The 19,149-nt window shown below is 34.9% G+C and overlaps 1 protein-coding gene across 3 annotated transcripts in view; it reads left to right on the top strand.

Annotated features, from left to right (window-relative positions):
- The window catches only part of LOC149795716 (uncharacterized), a 143,679-nt gene that overhangs the window by 57,455 nt on the left and 67,075 nt on the right, over positions 1 to 19,149 (top strand). For 2 of the 3 annotated variants that reach the window (XM_089965609.1, XM_089965608.1), the window contains exon 4: positions 3,478 to 3,564. The exons of the other annotated variant lie outside the window; for it this stretch is intronic. In XM_089965609.1, coding sequence (XP_089821735.1) covers positions 3,478 to 3,564 — 87 coding nt within the window. The remainder of the gene's footprint in view (positions 1 to 3,477; positions 3,565 to 19,149) is intronic. 3 annotated transcript variants of the gene reach the window in all.

Raw genomic sequence — 19,149 nt, 5'->3', positions numbered from 1 at the left:
ATTACTCTGGTGTAGGTCATTTTATCCTGAGAACACTAATGAGAATTCATGGATAATGAACCCCAGTTGCTTAGTCCTGCAGTATCCTTAGGAATACCAAAACCTATCAATTGACTGATCTCCACTGAGATGACAGAGCTATAATGGGTTTAGGAAATTGGCCAAGTCTTTCCTTCCTCACTGCTTTATGTTGAGTCCTTCATGTGGAAACCCATCATAGAGATCACTTTTGTGTATGTGTGCATAAATCCATCCATGCATTTGTCCATCTGTCCATCCATCCATTGGTATGTCCCTTCATACCCTATATTAAGTCAGTGTTAGAGCTTATTCAAATAAGCTCATTGTTAAAAGTTTTTACCTTTCTGTTTTAGCATGATTGTCTATGTTAACTAAATAATAGTGTGCTTGACAATAAAGGGGGTCTGTTGTTCCTATTTAGGCAAAAGTCTATTGTAATTTAACATGCCCATACTTTTATCTTGCTGAACTATTATCATGTGAATCATTACCTTTTAAACTTGTACAGATCCAGCATTTGAATAGACATGGCAAATGTTATGCACAGATCCAGCAAGTGGTGGGGGTACAGGGTTCCACTTTTTTGTTGCTGTCTGCCACAACCAAGTATTTTAAAAAATAGAAGACCATGGTGTTCCCCCAGCTGCTCAGCATTTCAATAGAGATACCTAATATTTTGTACAGATAACAACATTTCAATAGACATACCTAATGTCTTGTACAGATACATTTCAATAGACATGCCTAATTACATATACAAAATTTCATTAGACATGCATGATGTCTTTTAGATACATTTCAGTAGACATGCCTAATGTCTTGTACAAATGCAACATTTCAACAGACATACCTAATGTCTTGTTCAGGTACATTTCAATAAAGATGCCTAATGTCTTGTACAGATACAAATGTCTTGTACAGATACAACACTTCAGTAGACATAATGTCTTCTACAAATAAAGCATTTTAGTGGACAAATATGTGACCATCTTGAAAATCTTTTATTTTGCTAATCCTCTTGAAGGGAAAGTAATTTTAACATGGGGTTTACAGACCTGCCAACTCTTATATAAGTCTTATGAAAATTACTCTTAAAATACGGACTTACGGCATATTAGAAAAAATTACGGAAAAATGATCATGGCCAAAAGTCAGGATAATTGGTTCATCTGTGTTTTATTGGGATCTGAGTTTCATCTTAGAATTAGTGAAATTAGTCGGGGAACCAGACTAACTTTACAGCATCACCCCAGATGCTTTAGATTGCACCTACTTGTTCATGTGAAGCATCTGCATGATCAAACTGTTGATTATAGAATTTTTTTAAATGGCGTCCAGAAATAAATGTATGTTTAAGACGAAAGGGAAAATAAGCTTCTAGAAAAGTGTTAATAATCAACACAGAATAATAAAAAGGAATATTCATATTCTTTTGAATAAAAGCTGGAAAGGGCACAATTACGTTTATTGGACATCACATGCCAGTTTGAGTACATCTTGTGGCGGGAGATATGATTGCCATCGTCATGTAAAATGGAAAAGAATTTCCAAGAATTATGTCAGGTTGAGAGATAGCAACAAGCCATTGAGTGGCATACGGTTTGGAACTAGAATTTGTGCAGCTGTACTAGTGGTAAATAAAGTCTACACATACTTTACAAACGTTTCAGCTGAACATAATGTTTATCGTCAGTGCATCAAAATTTTAATTAGTTTTCTAGCTTTACAGTAGCAGTTATTGATAATTTGTTACACCATGCTGAAAACTGGTCAATCTTATGGAAAAAAGTCAACTGCCTTACTGAGACAGACTTGTCAGGGTTGGCAGGTCTGGGTTTACTTCAGAAGCGTTCTTATGGTGTCTGCTAGATACTACCCTCAATATGGCCACCATTCTTATCTCCCAAATGATTGCTATGTAACTTGTTTTCATGATAACTAGTTGGTCCTAAATATGGCTGACATAACAGCTATCTTGAAAAGCTTTTTGTCACTACTTCTACTGAATGGATGATTATGACAAGGGGTTGTTACCAAAGACTGCTAATAATGTCTACTTTATCCTAAATGAAAATGGTGCAATTATGACGTCCAGTATATGTCCAACACGGCAGTAAATTTGAAAATTTTGGTATTGCAGAAGAATATCAGACATGGTTTCACCACTCAGCCATTTAAAGGAAGAAATAGTTTTATTAAAATTCATGGAAATTTGTTTTACCCAGTAGAGCATCAATCCCTTCAAGGGACTCTTGTTATTATGGTGATTAAGACATGTCTTTTATCACAAGTTTGTGCTTTGCAGTGTCACCCCCTTGGAAAAATCAAATACAGTTAGTTTTCAGCGAGGGAGTAGAGCATCTAATTCATTTAATTCTTCTTGTTTTTTTCTCACAATGTTTGCAAGTATGTTAGAATATGGATGCCATCTTTTATTGGAAGATCTGAAGACTTTATTGATGGTTTTGCTGTTTGGAATATTGTAGCCACCATTACTGTTCTCAGATCTTTAAATATAGTGTGCTAGCCTTTGAATCTGAAATCTGCAAACTTGCTGAATCTGCATAGACATGAGGGTTCAGTAAACATTTTTTCCAAATGAACTTTGAACCCACTATCATTTTGTGGTTGAATAGTAATTGAATTTATAGTCATTAGTCTTCAGTTTTGTGGCTGACATGGGTGTGCTTTATCACCTGCAATAAAAAAGGCTGTTAACTGATTTGTATACGCCTTTACTTTTATATATTTGACTTTATACTGAGGTGTTACAGAAACAGGTTAAATGATTATTAATAATAATGCTTCCTTGTTGTTAATCTTGAAAACAGTGTTAACAGGATCTGCAAGTAATAATTTTTGGTACAAAGCACCGTTTGTGAAAATATTCAATTTAGATCTGTAGACCAATTCTTAATGGATCAAGATTTTTCAACAATGATTGTATGATCGAAGAACAAGTACATGTATCTTTATTGTTTCATTATTCCTTTTTTATTTGTTTGTTTGCTTGCTTGTCATGCTTTATCAGTTTATTTCTCGCTTGTTTTAAAAAGACAAATTTGCATTCTGCTTGCATCCATTGAAGAAATATTACCATAATCTTTAAATTATTCAGTCTTGTTTAGTGAGGAAATCTTGAGTTTGGGAAAGAGTTAATTTGCAGGTTTTTTGTGTGTTAGATATGACTTTATTGCAGTTTTTGTGCAGCATGCTTAATCCATGACACTTCTATTTAATTACAAAAGTACTTGCAAAAGTACCTGCAAAAATAAAGAAATTTAGTTCAAATATTACTTGCTTCCATGCTGTTATGTTTTTGTTCATAGTTTTGTTTTAATTGAAATATATTTTTTTGGACGACGTTCATAGTTTATTCTTGCTTGTATGTTTTGTTTGCTTTTTCCTTTTGTCTTGCACTGTTTGCATTTCTTTTATTTTCTTTTTTGCCTGCAGCCTGATAATTCCTTCCGCAGCCCCAGTCCATCCACCATGTCATTGGTCTCTGGATCCACCATCAGCAGTGCATGGCGATCTCACTCGGTAGGAAGGTCTTGCATTGTCTTTGATTGTGCAGCTTATTAAAAACCACATCAACAAGTGAAAATTTACTTGACAGAATTTTGTTTTAAAAAGGAGAAATATGCATATACATATTACATGGGTAAACATAGCACAATATATATAAATGTAAATCCATATCTAATATTTATGTATTGCTTTCACAGACTTTCATCTTGTATCACAGTTTTCCAGCAAGTTTTATATGTTCCTCCTAGTATTTTATTCTTGTGCACGCAGTGTTGGAACTTTTTATTGTCATTTGTTTGACAAAATGAAAAATCCACCTCCATTGTTTTTTTGTGTGCTTCTGTTTTGCTAATAATACCTGTAATGAAATACTTGGTGTGCTAGTGATCTCCAAAATTACCAATGAAAATCATAATTTTTCAATGACTATTTTATAATATATTAATTAAAACAACAAATTTTGGCAATATAATGATGTTATTGATGGGGTACCAGTCTTTGTAGATTTCATGACTGTTGTCATCCATAAATTTTAAGATCCGACAAAGTTTTTTTTAATGGCAACAGTAGGTCTTTCTTATCAATCCATGAAATTTAAGTATGAATGAAGATGCCAACTTTTCCCCACAAAGCCATGAAAATTTATACCTATGGAAGCAAATGATTTCATTGTATTTAAGTTTAGTTGTGAGTTTTCATTGCAAATTCACAGATTGCCAGTGGTAATGACTAAATGTTTAAATGAAGAAACTTGCAGTTATATACAGAAGTTAGCAATTAATTAATTTTTAGTTTCGAAGAGGAATAATTAAGAGGTTAAAAAAAAGGAACTAGTAAGTAAAACAGTGTTGGATAAAGACTAAAGGTAAATGGGAACTAGATTCAAAAGACAAAATTCATTACGTGTATTGCAGCTCATTTCAGGTAAACCAGATAATCGGATATGTCCTGAGGAGTTAGGTTTATTACAGTAATGTTAAGCACCCACAGCAGATGACAGTTCAGTGATGACAGTGCAGTAAAATTGCCAAATCACCAAAGCAAATGAATTTTTTTTACTATGACTATGGTGCCTTGAATTGCTTTCTTCAGTTTTACATGTAGCTCCACTGGTTATAGAAAAGAACTTATGGGATTGCCTGTTGCCCATCATCTGTTAGCACAGATTTATTATTGCTACTTCTCCTGGACTACTTGGAGAATTACATACTGAATGTACTCGCCTATAAGACTATTCCAACCGCAAACTGCACAGAGTCAGTTCTGATGTCGTATAATGTACTGGCAGATCTGAGTCTCAGAAGTTTGTTAGGAATAATTAATAGGACAAACAACTTAGACCCTGATCTGCAGGCCTATTACATGATTGCAGATGAAAACCTTCGTTGTTTGAAGTTTGAATTTTCTTTTAAGTGAGTATATATGGTACACATTCATCCCATGGTCTGCTTGGTCCTAAATTTGTTTTTCTTTGCACATCAGATTTGGAGGACAACGATACACAGTGTCCCTTGCTTTGTGAATTCTAGGTGCAACAACTGTCTTAAGAAACGTTAAAAAAATCTCTTCAAAATCTAAACACTGTCTGACATCCAACATGGCATTTATTTTGGACTCAAAAGCTCAAAACTTGTGGTCACTGTGACTGTGAGAACAAACATGATCTACAGTGACTAAACTGTGGGGATAGCTTGCACTTGGGGTAAGGAAGAACCCTATTTATTTGTAGGGAAAGCCTTCTTAATTTTGAATTAAACAGGTCAAGGTCACTTTGACTGATAGAAGAAAAATGGTTTCCAAAAGTGTTTCTAAACAGTAACATCAGTTTTGAATCATGTACCTGAACCAAATTTTGTGTATCATTTGCACTTGAGTTAAAGAAGAAACCTATTGATTTTAGACTCCAAATGCAAGGTCACTGTGACTGAAAGAAGAAAAATGGTTTCTGCACAGTAACATTAGTTCTATTTTACAGACTTGGATCTGTGGGTGGCTTGCAGTTAGAGCAAGGAACAAGCCTGTTGAATTTTGGGTTAAAAGTTCAGTGGACATGGTCACTGACTAGAGGAGGAAAAAAGGTTTATAAACAAAAATTTCAGTTATCTAGAGGACTATTTAAGAGTGGAGGCATATAATATAGTGGTCTAAAGCACTCTCTGTTACGGATCACTGCCATCTCACCTCTGTCTGCATGGGTTCGAGTCTTGGATTCAGCCAATGTGGGTATGTGAGAAAGCTTGCCAGTAACTTCTCGTGGGTCTGTTGTTCTTTCCAGGGTTTTCCCCGGTTCTGCTTCCAACATTAATACTGGCCGTCATGTATAGCCTATCATGTGCTGAAAAATGATGTTAAACCCAATAACAACAACGCAACATATAATGTATCATTCCTGGTTCTCTTGTTACCAATCAGGAAACTGACCTTACTGTTTGGATCTTCAGTAAACAGATCCAAAAAGGGTAGGAGCAGAGTAAACAGAGAGACATTATTGATAACTGATATATAAGCTTAATGGGTTGGGTGACAAAAGTCATTGTTTATGTAGTTGTTATTGTTTTATCTGTATATAGGTCCTTCCTTTAACATCTGTAATGGTTCTTGATTCAGATATGAATGTTGGATTTATTTTTTGTTATAAAGTTGTTATAATTCAAATCTACAGTTTTACCATGGCAGTTTCAGTCGGTGTAGACTTTAAGGGTTTTATGCTATTTTTCACAGAACCTATGATTCCATGATTAGTTGAATGTATAGTATCAGCATGAGCAGAGGAAAGAATTATTAATTGATTGAAACACAAATGGGAAGAAGACTTTCTAGTCATATTTGGATTAATTGCATTTTAAGCCAATTTAGAACCAGGTGCTGTAATATCTCCATTGATTGGCTAATTGACAAAGCTAAATGATATTGTTGATAGATCAACCTGCAGTCATTGATCTCAAATTCTTAATCTGTCCTAGCTATCACCAGGAACTTGTGATGTCCATAGTGTTACATCACTGATAACCCTCTTTCTTGTCTAATAACTGGCCTTTTTTTAAAATAAGTTATTGACAAAGTTAGGGCTGCTGTTATAAAAGCTATATGCCCATTTTAGGACTTTTTCCTTGTGTCTTACAACATTATCAGAAGCAATCATTCTCCAGTTTTGTAAAAAAGATAGGCATAAAAAGGAAATGAGCTGGCATTGGTTCCAGTTCATCCTGTTTAAGAGCTAGAACTGTGTTAGGAACGAATGATATTATCCATACTGCATTAAAGACACGATTAAAAAAAATCAAAAAAAATTGTCATTACAGTGATAAAGAAAATAATTATGTCAGTTTGTCCATGTAATCCATTCCAGTCATTCAGATAAAACATGGATATAGTTTTTAACTCCTTAAGACAAGATTAACAATGGCTGCCATTTGTAAATTTTAGGTGCTATTGTGTACAGCCAGATCAAAGTAGTTGCTAGAAAGTGTACAGCTTACAATATTAGTGAATTTAGTGAAAGAGTCAAATCTAAGTTGTTATTTCCTATTGCAAGAGGAAATGAGACCTGTCTATTTGCACAGTAACAAATCATTACCAGTACATATTGATGTTTTAGACAAATGTCTCATTAACAATGCCATAAAGTAAAATTTTGAGAGAAAATGTCATGACTACTGTTAAAGTTTCGTAATTTATTTTTTAACTTACACTTTGATTCATTAATCAGTAAAATCTGAGTTATTTCATATCACAAGAGGAAATTGAACGTGCATTATTACATGGTAACAGATCATTACTGATACATATTTTTTGTATGAACACTTTCAACAAATTTTGATGTTTTAGACAAATGTCTCATTAACAATGCCATAAAATAAAATTTTTAGAGAAAATTATGACTACTGTTAAAGTTTCGTAATTTATTTTCTGACTTAAACTTTGATTCAGTAATCAGCTTAGTATCCAAAATTGCAAACAGCAAAGATCCTGATCTGCTACAGCATGATGTGCCTGCAGATTAGGATTAGTTTTGTTTGTTCCACTGATTATTCTTAACAAACTGTGCTGAACTAGATCTGTCATCACATTAGGCGATAGCAGATCGAGGTCTTTGCAGTTTGCAGTTGGACTCATCTTTTAAGCGAGGATATATGGTTCCTTCTGATGGCATTTTCAAATCTGAGAAAGAATCTGCTTGAGCACAAGATATGGTTTATGGTGCTCTGTAATCATGAACATTAAATGAAAGTTTATATTTGCAATTTCTAATGCTGAATAACTTGTAAATATCAGCCTGTATTGCTCCAAAAAAATCAGCTGTAACAAATTATTTTTTTAAACCAGTACAGTATTTAGCATAAGTAAAACATAAAAGGAAGCGATTTACCAATATTTTTAGTTGCTTCACTACTTCATACCGTGAAACATGTCTTCTAAGGACATCCAACAAAATCCAGAAATTATCTTTTGTGTATAGATGTCCTTTACATGTATATTGCATATGAGGGTAATGTTAAGAAAATGGGTTTTTAAATGTTTTTCTTTGTATTAATTATTTGCCTAGTGGAACTATTAAATTTAAAAGCACTTATCATGAATTATGAAGCAGTTGGGTTCCTAATCTGTCAATCTACACATGCTTGTAACTTAATGCAGTACACAAGAAAGGAAACTGCAATTATTGCAAATATAAATGTCATACCTAAAGTGCACTCTCCTGTACATGTTATCTTTTTAGTATTTTAGATGTATATTTTTGGTCCCAGGCAAATTGCATTTTATCATGCACCGATACCTATTGCTGATTTACATGCACACTGTAAACGCATAGGTATAGATGTATTACTGTATATACTCACGAGTCCAATTGCAAATTGCACAGACCCAGATCTGAGTGTGCTGGCAGATCAGGCTTTCTGCAGTTTGTTAGGAGTAATCAGTTGAACAGATAACACAGACCCTGATCTGCCAACACACACATTATCAATTTATTTAACAGCAAATCAGGGTCTTTGTAGTTTGTATCTGCACTTGCACATATGTATATTACAAAGTATGCTGAGGTTAGATATAAGACTGAGAGCAGCAAATTCCTTATTGGCTGTCATTTTAGACATGTATACTCTTGACATGAAATTCATTAATATTTATAGTGTTTGAAGAATCTTGTCCTGGTCTCTAGAAGCAAATTTTAAGACACATTTTGTCCAGTTGTAGCCAATTGACCCCTCACCCAAAGTAGTGTGTGTGTGTGTGATTTGGATATTTAACATAGCTTTAAAAACATTTCAGTCCTCTGTCAGATTATGCGCACTGCATGTTGCCAATACAAGCATCAGCTTGAAAGCAAAAATGTTTTCATCACGAAGGAAAAGAAACGATTGCACATTGAGCAAAAAAAGTCAATGATGACAAAAAGGAAGGCTAAAGAAATCTTTGCCAAAGCCGCAAGAAAGCTTGACTGGCAAATCAAAAAGTTGTGTCCATTGGAGAAAAAAGCCAGGTGAATGTATGGGATTATTTGTATATAGTTGATGTGCTTGGGTGTTTATTTTACAGATTTGTTATAAAAAGAGAGAAGTATAATATATTTGCTGCAAAAATTGACAAATTATTGTGACTTAATTATGATGTGAACACTGACATGCACATGAAATAACTATAGCATCAATAGTATTGGAAAACAGATTTATATGACTATAAATATTGTGAAATTATTGAAGTCGAACATTTTTGGGAAGTTTATTAGTTTTTCAGATGATTAGCTTGGTTTATTTTATAATCATCAGTTGCACCAGGAATATTTTTTTATGAGTGTAAAATGCGTTTTTGGTAAAGGGCCTTTGGCCGCCTGGGTCCCCGATCAGAGGTGCTGCCCCTCGTGGCCCCATTGGGGGAGGACCCCCAAACCCTCCCTTAAAATTTTCAACTTTTTTTTAAATGAAATACCAAAATCATGTCTGTATAGAGGTAATACTAGGCAAGACATTTTCTGCTTGTTGTTACCTGTGTACTGGGAACATTTCATGTCATGGTGGATCTGGTTTACCATGGATGTCTCCATGTTCATTGGGGCTGTATGTGGGGTGGGGATGTTAACTTTAATTATGTAATATTTACCAATCAATATTGGTAGATGCCCTCCTCCCACCCACACTAATGGAATGGTGTAATTGTTGTCTGTGAAGATGATTGTTCCATGCAAGTTGTATGTGTGGCCTGTTGAAAATGTTCATCTCATAGGGAGAATGTATTAACCTCAAACAAATGAGGTTTTTTGGTAAGTATTACAAAACTAACAAATTTGACCTATACCTCAGTACATTTTGATGGAATTTGGGGAGTATTTCCATGAAATAAGTAGCTTCATAAATTCTGAAAAATGAGCCTTGTTCTCCACCAAAGCTGTAAATCATCATGATAATATTGATTGGAGAGGAATTATGGACTGGTTGCTGTTTATTCAAGTCTCCAAATAAGAACTCTCAATCATCAGGCACCAGGACCAGTCAGCCACCACATCTGGTATGATCTCATATAAGTTGATTGATAAAACAAGACATTTGCCAGCAGCTTGTGCCCAAAATTAATTTTCAGAAAAGAAGTATGTCTTTGTTATCAGTAGATGAAATGAGTGTTTGAGATAACCTAGACACATTGTATTGCTTTCTATCAAGCCTTACCCTCCTGCTGCCTATAGTATTGAGATTCTAGGATTAGAAATAGCAATTAAAGAGGAAAGATGGTGACCCTTTGTCTCTCTTTTGAACTCTCACTCCAAAATTAATCAGTAAAATAAAAGCAGCCATATCAAATAATTTTAAGTAACTAATGGTGATAACCATATCATAAATAATCAGTAAATTGTGCAAAACATTGTTAAAAAAACTCAAATGAGAATTATTCTGAAAATTAAGTTCAGTGAAATCAGAGCCTCCTTTTGTAGACCCTTGTCTCTGTAAAATATACATTCTAATTTAAAAGTGTTGGATAATTTGGTTGTCATAGAAACATCTGTACTTAATAATTCCTTTTCATGTTGTGAGTAACACAGAGACTAGTATAAATTCAATAATGAAGAGGTATGTACTGTAGGGCCTCTTTTTGGCCCAGAATTTACGATGTTTTCAAGCAAAAGATGCACTGTAGTTCACCGTCTCTGAAAATCTCAATAACTTGGTAAATTTTGGATTTACATCTCTTTGAACACATGTATACAAGAGTTTCTCCTATTTATATTTTCAATTTCTTTGAGAAATATTAAAACTAGACATTGCAAATATTGGATGCAGACAATACACTTGTTAAAAAATAGATTATTCTATAAACCAGAAACAGACAGTGAGCAGTCAGTCTGCTTGCTTGTTTACATCAGGAGCTTCCATTGGCATTGACATTCCAATAATATGATAGTGTTGGCAACAATTAGACTTGAAATTATAAGTCAAGGAATGAAATGAGCATTTTTTTGCTGTTGATGCCTTTCATTTTTAAAATCAGTAGGAGGGTACAAACACACGGGAGGGTATGCGAATACAATACTTCTTTAATGTGGGTATAGTAATTGATTCAGTTAAAGAGTTAATTTTGTTATAATGGGAACTTAATTTATTTCACCTAATGCTTATTCTTGACCTGCATGAATCAATTATAATGTAGTTTTACGTCTTTAGATACCCTGGTTTTATGCCCTTGAATAACAAAAACTTGCTGAAACTACCTTCATTTTAAGGTTCCCTCCCTTGTAAGATGCATAATTATCAGAGCATTGTAAAGAGGGAAGCACTGTGCTGAAGCTGCACTTTTTGTTTTTGTTTTGTCAGGTTGAAGCAGTACCATCTGTACTCATATATTAGACGAATCCAACTGCAAAGTGCACAGACCTAGATCTGCCATTGCTTAATGTGCGAGCAGATCTGGTACTGTGCAGATCAGTAGAACAAACAAGATAGACCCTGATCTGCAGGTGTATTATGCTACAGGAGATCAGGATCTTTGGGTTTGCAGTTTGACTTTGCTTATGGCTTATTAGTGAGTGTATATGCTATAGTTATTTACTTTGTAAATAGGAATGTATTAGAGTCACACTAGATAAACCAGAATATTATTTTCCATTTCAGCTAATGTAGTGCACCTGCAGCAGAATAAACAGGCATAAAGTGAATAATAAATAAACTATGCCAGAAACACTTGTCATCCAGACCTGGCAGTGCACAATTTTGTAATGAACTGAGAAATCAGGATCATGTAATCAGTCCGCAGTTTGTTATCCCAAGGGTAGCTGAGAAATCAGGATCATGTAATCAGTCTGCAGTTTGTTATCCCAAGGGTAGCTGAAGATAAAACAAGTGTTGCCCATTTTGCTTGCATATGGGTTTCCCATGTTGCTATGCCATGCAAACAAAATCTAAAAACTGAAAACTGGTATTTCAGAATCAGACTTGAAATGTTTACGTGCTGGTAATAGTTTGGCCCTCTTTCACCAATGTATCAGAGTGGACAAGTCTAAATGTAAGACATTTGATTCTAGGTAGAACCTAGTTTAATTTCATGAGCCCATATTTTCAAGCGACAGCAGAAAGTTTTGCTAAATGAACAGTTGTAGTTTAAATACAGATAAAATGCATTAGGTCAGGGAAAAATGTGCTAAGAAACTTTCTTAAATTATGTTTATTATAAACTGGTGCCCTTTATATGGACATTCCAGCAGATGTACCCTTTTTCCCATTTCTTAATTTGTTCTACATTTTTAGCAGTCTTCCTATTTTCTTACTTATTCCAAAATGGCCTACTATACCTATTTTCCATACTTGTTTCAAAATGGCCTACTGTCCCTGTTTTTCTTACTTGTTCCAAAAATGGCCTACTATCCCTGTTTTTCTTACTTATTCCAAAATGGCCTACTATACCTGTTTTCCATACTTGTTTCAAAATGGCCTACTGTCCCTGTTTTTCTTACTTGTTCCAAAAATGGCCTACTATCCCTGTTTTTCTTACTTGTTCCAAAATGGCCTACTATCCCTATTTTTTTATATTCTATGTTGAAAATGGAGTCCACATTGCAAAAACAGTGATGGTGAACTTAATTCATATATGGCCTTTGATGTATGAATTCATGCATGAATTGCATGTTTGGTGCTTTGACGCTTTGTGTTTCTACAGTATGCACCAAGTAAGTTGACCATTTTCCACATGCTTGTGTAGCTACCACTGATTTGCACCCTGCTACACAGTGTAATATCCAGGTTTTAGGTGGAGTCAGGCCCAAGTTACATTTTGTTGCTGAGTGTGATTGGTTTATGACCCATGGAGTTACCATCTGCTCTGAATCCTTTAATGTTGTTATTTAGTCATAAATTGGCCAGGTATTCGTGCCTGTGGAGTTGAGTGTAATTTACACCGGTTGATAGTAGTATAGTAAGAGTCAAAATATTACATTAAAAAAATGTCACTTCACTTTATTACAATCATCTGCACTTTTCACCAGCACATTTGTATTATGCAGGACTCAAAATCAAGCTTGTCAGTGGTTAGTGACCTTGCCAATAGATCACTAAAACCTCAACCATCACTAATCATATGGGGCAGTGAAAATACCACCAGTGTTGATCATATTATTTTACAAAGTGTTCTTGTGTTAGTTGAATCAAATAAACTGAGTTGACATTCCCTTTAAAGGTTAATTTATCTGTTTATTGTGTTAGAGTACCTGCCAATATCTTGCACTGGACAAGGTACAATAAATGCTTGCACCATAAATGGACCAGTGTTAAACCACTTGTCCACTCACCATGTAAATTAGTGTGATAATTATCAAAACTGTTTTCACACACATATGCCAGGTGTACTGGCCCCAAGTCATGATTTATTACTGATGATATAAGGTAGACTATTTGGCTACCATTGATCAATCAGAAAATGTTTTTGTTCATGGACTTGAGGAATAACCCAGCTAATACAGTATAATGGTTTTAATAAATATTCAGTGCAGCATGCTGCGACAGTTGTAAATGTGGAAGCATTTGCAAGGTGTGCAACCCCCAATGCAATGGCATAAATTAGATGAAGACAGGAAAGAGTGTGATTGTAAATAAGGTCAAGAGAAGAGATGAAGAAATGTAGGTCAGATGAATATGAATGGACATAGTATGACTGGCCAAAGTATGAATGGCCAGAATATGAATGGCCAAAGTATGACTGGCCAGAGTATGAATGGCCAATGTATAACTCCTGAAGTGCTGTGATGTTGTGCACTTTCTACACCAAGTATTTGAAGAAATATAAAATTGCACTGCACTATCTATGGATAGTTCCCAAATGACATCAGTGGCCATATGTGTGGTATGGTGGCAGATATACCATTGAGTTTATGTAGTGTTTGGAAGTTAAAATAAATTAATTGAATTTCAAGATACTGTCAAAAAAACATACATAAACAAAATGGAAATCAGGATTTTTATTAGTATCAATATTTGTAGCTTATTGATTTTCTTTCAGTGTGCCTTGTTCAAAATGGTCAGTTTTGGTGGTTGCACATTTACAAAACTGCCAGGTTGCCTGTTGCTCAGGTGAATATGGGCTGAACATGGTCTGCTAGTGATCTTGTTGGGAAACATCAGTTTGGAGAAATATGAAAATTCTTATTTGTTGATGGATGTAAAAAAACCCAACATAAATCATCCCAGAAATCATACATTGCAAGCTCCAAGGGTTCACCGAAATGATAATGGTGAGATGAGATTGGGGCCAATTGCATTGTATCGGATGATGGTACTCCAGACATCAAGGTTTATAATCCAAGAGATGTCATCAAGCTATAACATGTTTCTGGACCATAATGTCAGAGAACTTATGGACCTAGATCAGATCTTTTCTGAGCATTGTTGGTGAAATAATGTTGTTATTGCTTTGAGTTGATGATAATAATAATTGTTAAATTAGAAACTCAACTTATTTCTGTTTGATTCTAGCAGAATCAGTGAAAATTAGGCAGGACCAATAAAAAATGTATTATGGTGATCCTGTGAGCAAGTGAGAAAAATAATTCCTAATTTTGAGCCCAGGTTTTATGATTGTTCCACTTTGTATAATATATGTATTGATATATGAATACTAAACCCAGTGTTAATTTCTCAGTCTTTAATGCATACTTTGGCTGGGATGTGTATGCCAGGACATGGATGGTTCAGGAGTAAAGGAACTTCTCCTGCACAGGTTCAGGTAGGATGACTATGCAGTTAGTGCACTGACCATGTTACACTTGGTGCTTTGTGCTGTTGAGTATTGTCTGACCTTCACTGATGCATTTCAGGCTCATATTACTCACTGTAATTTAATTCAAACCATGGCAACAGTATGCAGGCACATTTTGAAAAATGGTCTTTACACAGGCACATAATTTTCTAAGGCCATTTGTACAGTGTTTGGACTGTCACAGTACCATGGCCACATGAAATGATATGCCTTCGCTTGGATTTTAGCTGTGCTGGGCATAGCTCAGAAGAGTCTGCTGTCTCTCATCCATCATCCAAAATCTGTCTGCCCATTAACACAAGTTTGTTATCATTACTCCTCCTAAACTTCATGAAGGATTGTCATGAAACTACATTCATCCCATTGTGCAGTTGGTGCTAAATGAAATTGGTGCCTATCAGACTGCCAATATGGACACTATGACAGCCATCTTGAAAATCTTATGATTCCTACTCCTTAACAGAAAGTCACATCAACTGAGTTTTCACCAGAAAACTTCTTTTGATGATTTATTATTGGTCCTCAATGAAATTGGTCCCACACAGACGTTCCGTATGGCTTCCATCCTGAGAATCTTGTTATTTTTGCTCCTCGATGGATAGTCATATGAACATTGGGTTTTTACTAAAAGACTTCATATGATATCAAGTTAATACCTAATGAATTTGGTATCGATCTGACACTATTGCCACAGCAGCAGCTGTCTTGAAGATCTTGTTACTGTTACTCCTTCTGAATAGATGGCATTACAGCATGGTGTATAGGTGATCTTAATAAAGTTATGCAAATCTGACACTCATTATTGCCATCTTGAAAATACTTTTGCTAGTCTACCTAGATGGAAAGTCATATCAACATTGCTTTTACACCAGAAGACTTTTTATGATGTTTTGTTGGTAGTAAAATGAAAATGGTGCCAATTTGACATTCATTATGGCCACTGTGGCAGGTGTCATGAAAGTGATGTTATTTCCACTTCTCCTAAATGGCAAGTCATATCAGCATGGTACTTTCTTCAGAAGACTAATTGAGATATCTGATTGGTCTTAAATGGAATCAGTGCCTATCAGAACTCAAAACGTGGCTGCCATAATGAATGTATTGAAACTGTTGTCTCAAATTTTCTTGAACATATGGTCATATCAACATGGAGTTTTCACCAAAGGTTTTTTTAATGAATTCTAGTTTGAGGTAAATGAAAATGGTGATCTTATATCCAATATGGCTGCCACAGTGGCTAAATTTAAACTATTGCTCAAGAATATCAGAGATGGTTTCAGCACTCTGCAGTTAAAAAGAAGAAATTGCCTTATCTTGAATTCTTGGAAAATTTTTTGGATGGTGGACCATCAGATCCTTTGAGAGACTCATTTTACAAAACTTTCGTTACTGAAATTTTTCCTAATATAAATGAAGTTTATAAGATGAGGGGATAGCACAAGGCATGCTAGACCAAGGGATTCCTGCATTTTTTTCCCATGTCCCAAATCTTTACCCACCCCCTGAGTGCACTTTTTCATTGCCAAAAACTAAAATACACCTACAACTTCCCTTTAGTGGTCATCCATCCATGTTGATGTCGAATTGGTATGATCCTGCTAGAACCCAACGATATTATAGACCGAACCTTGTTATAACCAACCAAGGCAGTTAGCTGAAGCGATGCCTGTATAAAAAAAAGATGGCCAGGGTATGTGTGTTTGTGCATGTGTGTGTAATAAAAGGGGGTGAAAAATATGTGCTTTTGATTAAATGAAGACAAAAATGGTCTGAAATACACTTGCATATTGACAACTTACATTTGTGTAGTAGACAACTTACATTTGTGTAGTACAGTCCATAATGTGTTAAGTATTGTATGTGAAAAATCTTGTTATCACTGTTTTTCCTGAATGCATGGTCATATCAAAATGGGGGTTTCACTTCAGATTCCTTACAATGTATTGTTGGTCATGAATGAAAATAGTGCCAGTCTGGTTTCTAATGTGACCACCACAGTGGCAATCTTGATACTTTTGTTATCACTACTTCTCTTTGATGGCAAGTCATATCAGTATTGTGCTTTCCAAAAGACTTCATAATTTGGTACTAAATAGAAATGGTGCCAATCTTATAGCAAATATGGACATCATGGCTTCCATCCTGAAAGTCTTGAGATTGCTCATCCAAAATGGAAAGTCATATCAACATTGTGTTTCTTCCAGAAGATGATGCCTTATTGGTCCTTCATGAAAATGATGCTAAAAGCTGACATCCAGTATATCCACCTCAGCAGCTACTTTAAAAATATTTCTGTGTAACAAAAGTTAAAAAGGTGGTTCAACAATCTGTCGCTTAAAGGCCAGATGGAAGCAATTCTGTTAACTTAAATTCCTGGGAGTTGTTTTCAGCTAGTAGAGCTTCAGTCATTTTGAGAGATTATGGTTTGATGGTCTTTTGGGGAGAATTCACAAAACATAGCACTGAAACTTGTGTTATACCGCATCCAAGGGAATGGCTTTGTCCTATTTCTATCAAATGCTCTGGCTTTCTTGCTATGACCTGTTTCTATCAAATACTTTGGTTTTCTAACTATGCCCTATTTCTGTTAAATGTTCTGAATTTCTGGCTATGTGTATGTCCTATTTCTATTAAATGTTCTGGCTTTCTAGTGTATCCTATTTCTGTTGAATGTTCTGGCTTTCTAGCTACGTCCTATTTCTGTTAAATGTTCTGGCTTTCTAGCTATGTCCTGTTTCTATTAAATGTTCTGGCTTTCTAGCTATATCCTGTTTCTATTAAATATAATGGCTTTCTAGATATGTCCTATTTCTATTAAAAGTTCTGGCTTTCTAGCTATGTCCTATTTCTATTAAATGTTCTGGCTTTCTAGCTATGTCCTATTTCTATTAAATGTTCTGGTTTTTAGCTATATCCTGTTTCTATTAAATATTCTGGCTTTCTAGCTATATCCTGTTTCTATTAAATATAATGGCTTTCTAGATATGTCCTACTTCTATTAAACGTTCTGGCTTTCTAGCTATGTCTTATTTCTATTAAATGTTCTGGCTTTCTAGCTATGTCATATTTCTATTAGATGTTCTGGCTTTCTAGCTATATCCTGTTTCTATTAAATATTCTGGCTTTCTAGATATGTCCTATTTCTATTAGATGTTCTGGCTTTCTACCTAAGTCCTGTTTCTATTAAATGTTCTGGCTTTCTACCTATGTCTTATTTCTATTAAATGTTCTGGCTTTCTAGCTATGTCCTATTTCTATTAAATGTTCTGGCTTTCTAGCTGTGTCCTGTGTCTATTAAATGTTTTGGCTTTCTAGCTATGTCCTGTTTCTATTAAAGGTTCTGGCTTTCTAGCTATGTCCTATTTCTATTAAATGTTCTGGCTTTCTAGCTATGTCCTATTTCTATTAAATGTTCTGGCTTTCTAGCTATGTCCTATTTCTATTAAATGTTCTGGCTTTCTAGCAGTGTCCTGTTTCTATTCAATTTTCTGGCTTCCTAGATGTGTTCTATTTCTATTACATGTTCTGGCTTTCTAGATTTTATATATCTATTAAAGTGTTCTGGCTTTCTAGCTATGTCCTATTTCTATTAAATATTCTGGCTTTCTAGCTATGTCCTGTTTCTATTAAAGTGTTCTGGCTTTCTAGTTATGTCCTATTTCTATTAAATGTTCTGGCTTTCTAGCTATGTGTATGTCCTATGTCTGTTTAATGTTCTGGCTATTTCTATTAAATGTTCTGGCTTTCTTAGTCAGGATGTAGTTGTCATGCTTATTATGCTTATGCTTTGACATGGTGAGTAGTGCAGTGTTGAATAGTAAGGACTGTTACTTATTATTATCTCAACTAGTCATATATAAGCAATCTGTATGTTGTTACCTATAAGTTGAGTCAAACTGCAAACAACAAAGATTCTGATCTGCCATAGCATAGTGTGCTTGCACATCAGGGTATGTGCTGTTTATTCTACTGATTAGACCTAACAAACTGCACAGACCCAGATCTGCTGGTGCATTATGTGATTACAGATCTGGGTCTGTGCAGTTTGCAGTTGTTGGACTTGACTTGTAAGTAAGTATATACAGTACCTACCAATTAGAAAAGAAAAACATTTAGAATTAAAAAACTTTGTTCCTGAGAAGCCGATCTTTGCAAATTACCACACTTTTGTCCACTAAAGGATTAACTCGTTCGGCCCTGGAGGTTTTTGTCGTTTTTGCCTGAAATGCGAGTAGAAAAGACATTTTGGGGGCTATACATCATAATACGTCGGCTTTCAACAGATTTTTTATGAGACTAATGCCTAGTTGTATTAGAAACATTGTTTCCCTTTGGTTATTTTGCTTGTGCAAGAGCAGAAGA

This window comes from Sinohyriopsis cumingii, chromosome 7, assembly GCF_028554795.1.
Source record: "Sinohyriopsis cumingii isolate HCF-2022 chromosome 7, ASM2855479v2, whole genome shotgun sequence".
In the NCBI taxonomy this organism is placed as follows: Eukaryota; Metazoa; Mollusca; class Bivalvia; order Unionida; family Unionidae; genus Sinohyriopsis; species Sinohyriopsis cumingii.
This window is presented reverse-complemented; position numbering and strand designations above follow the sequence as displayed.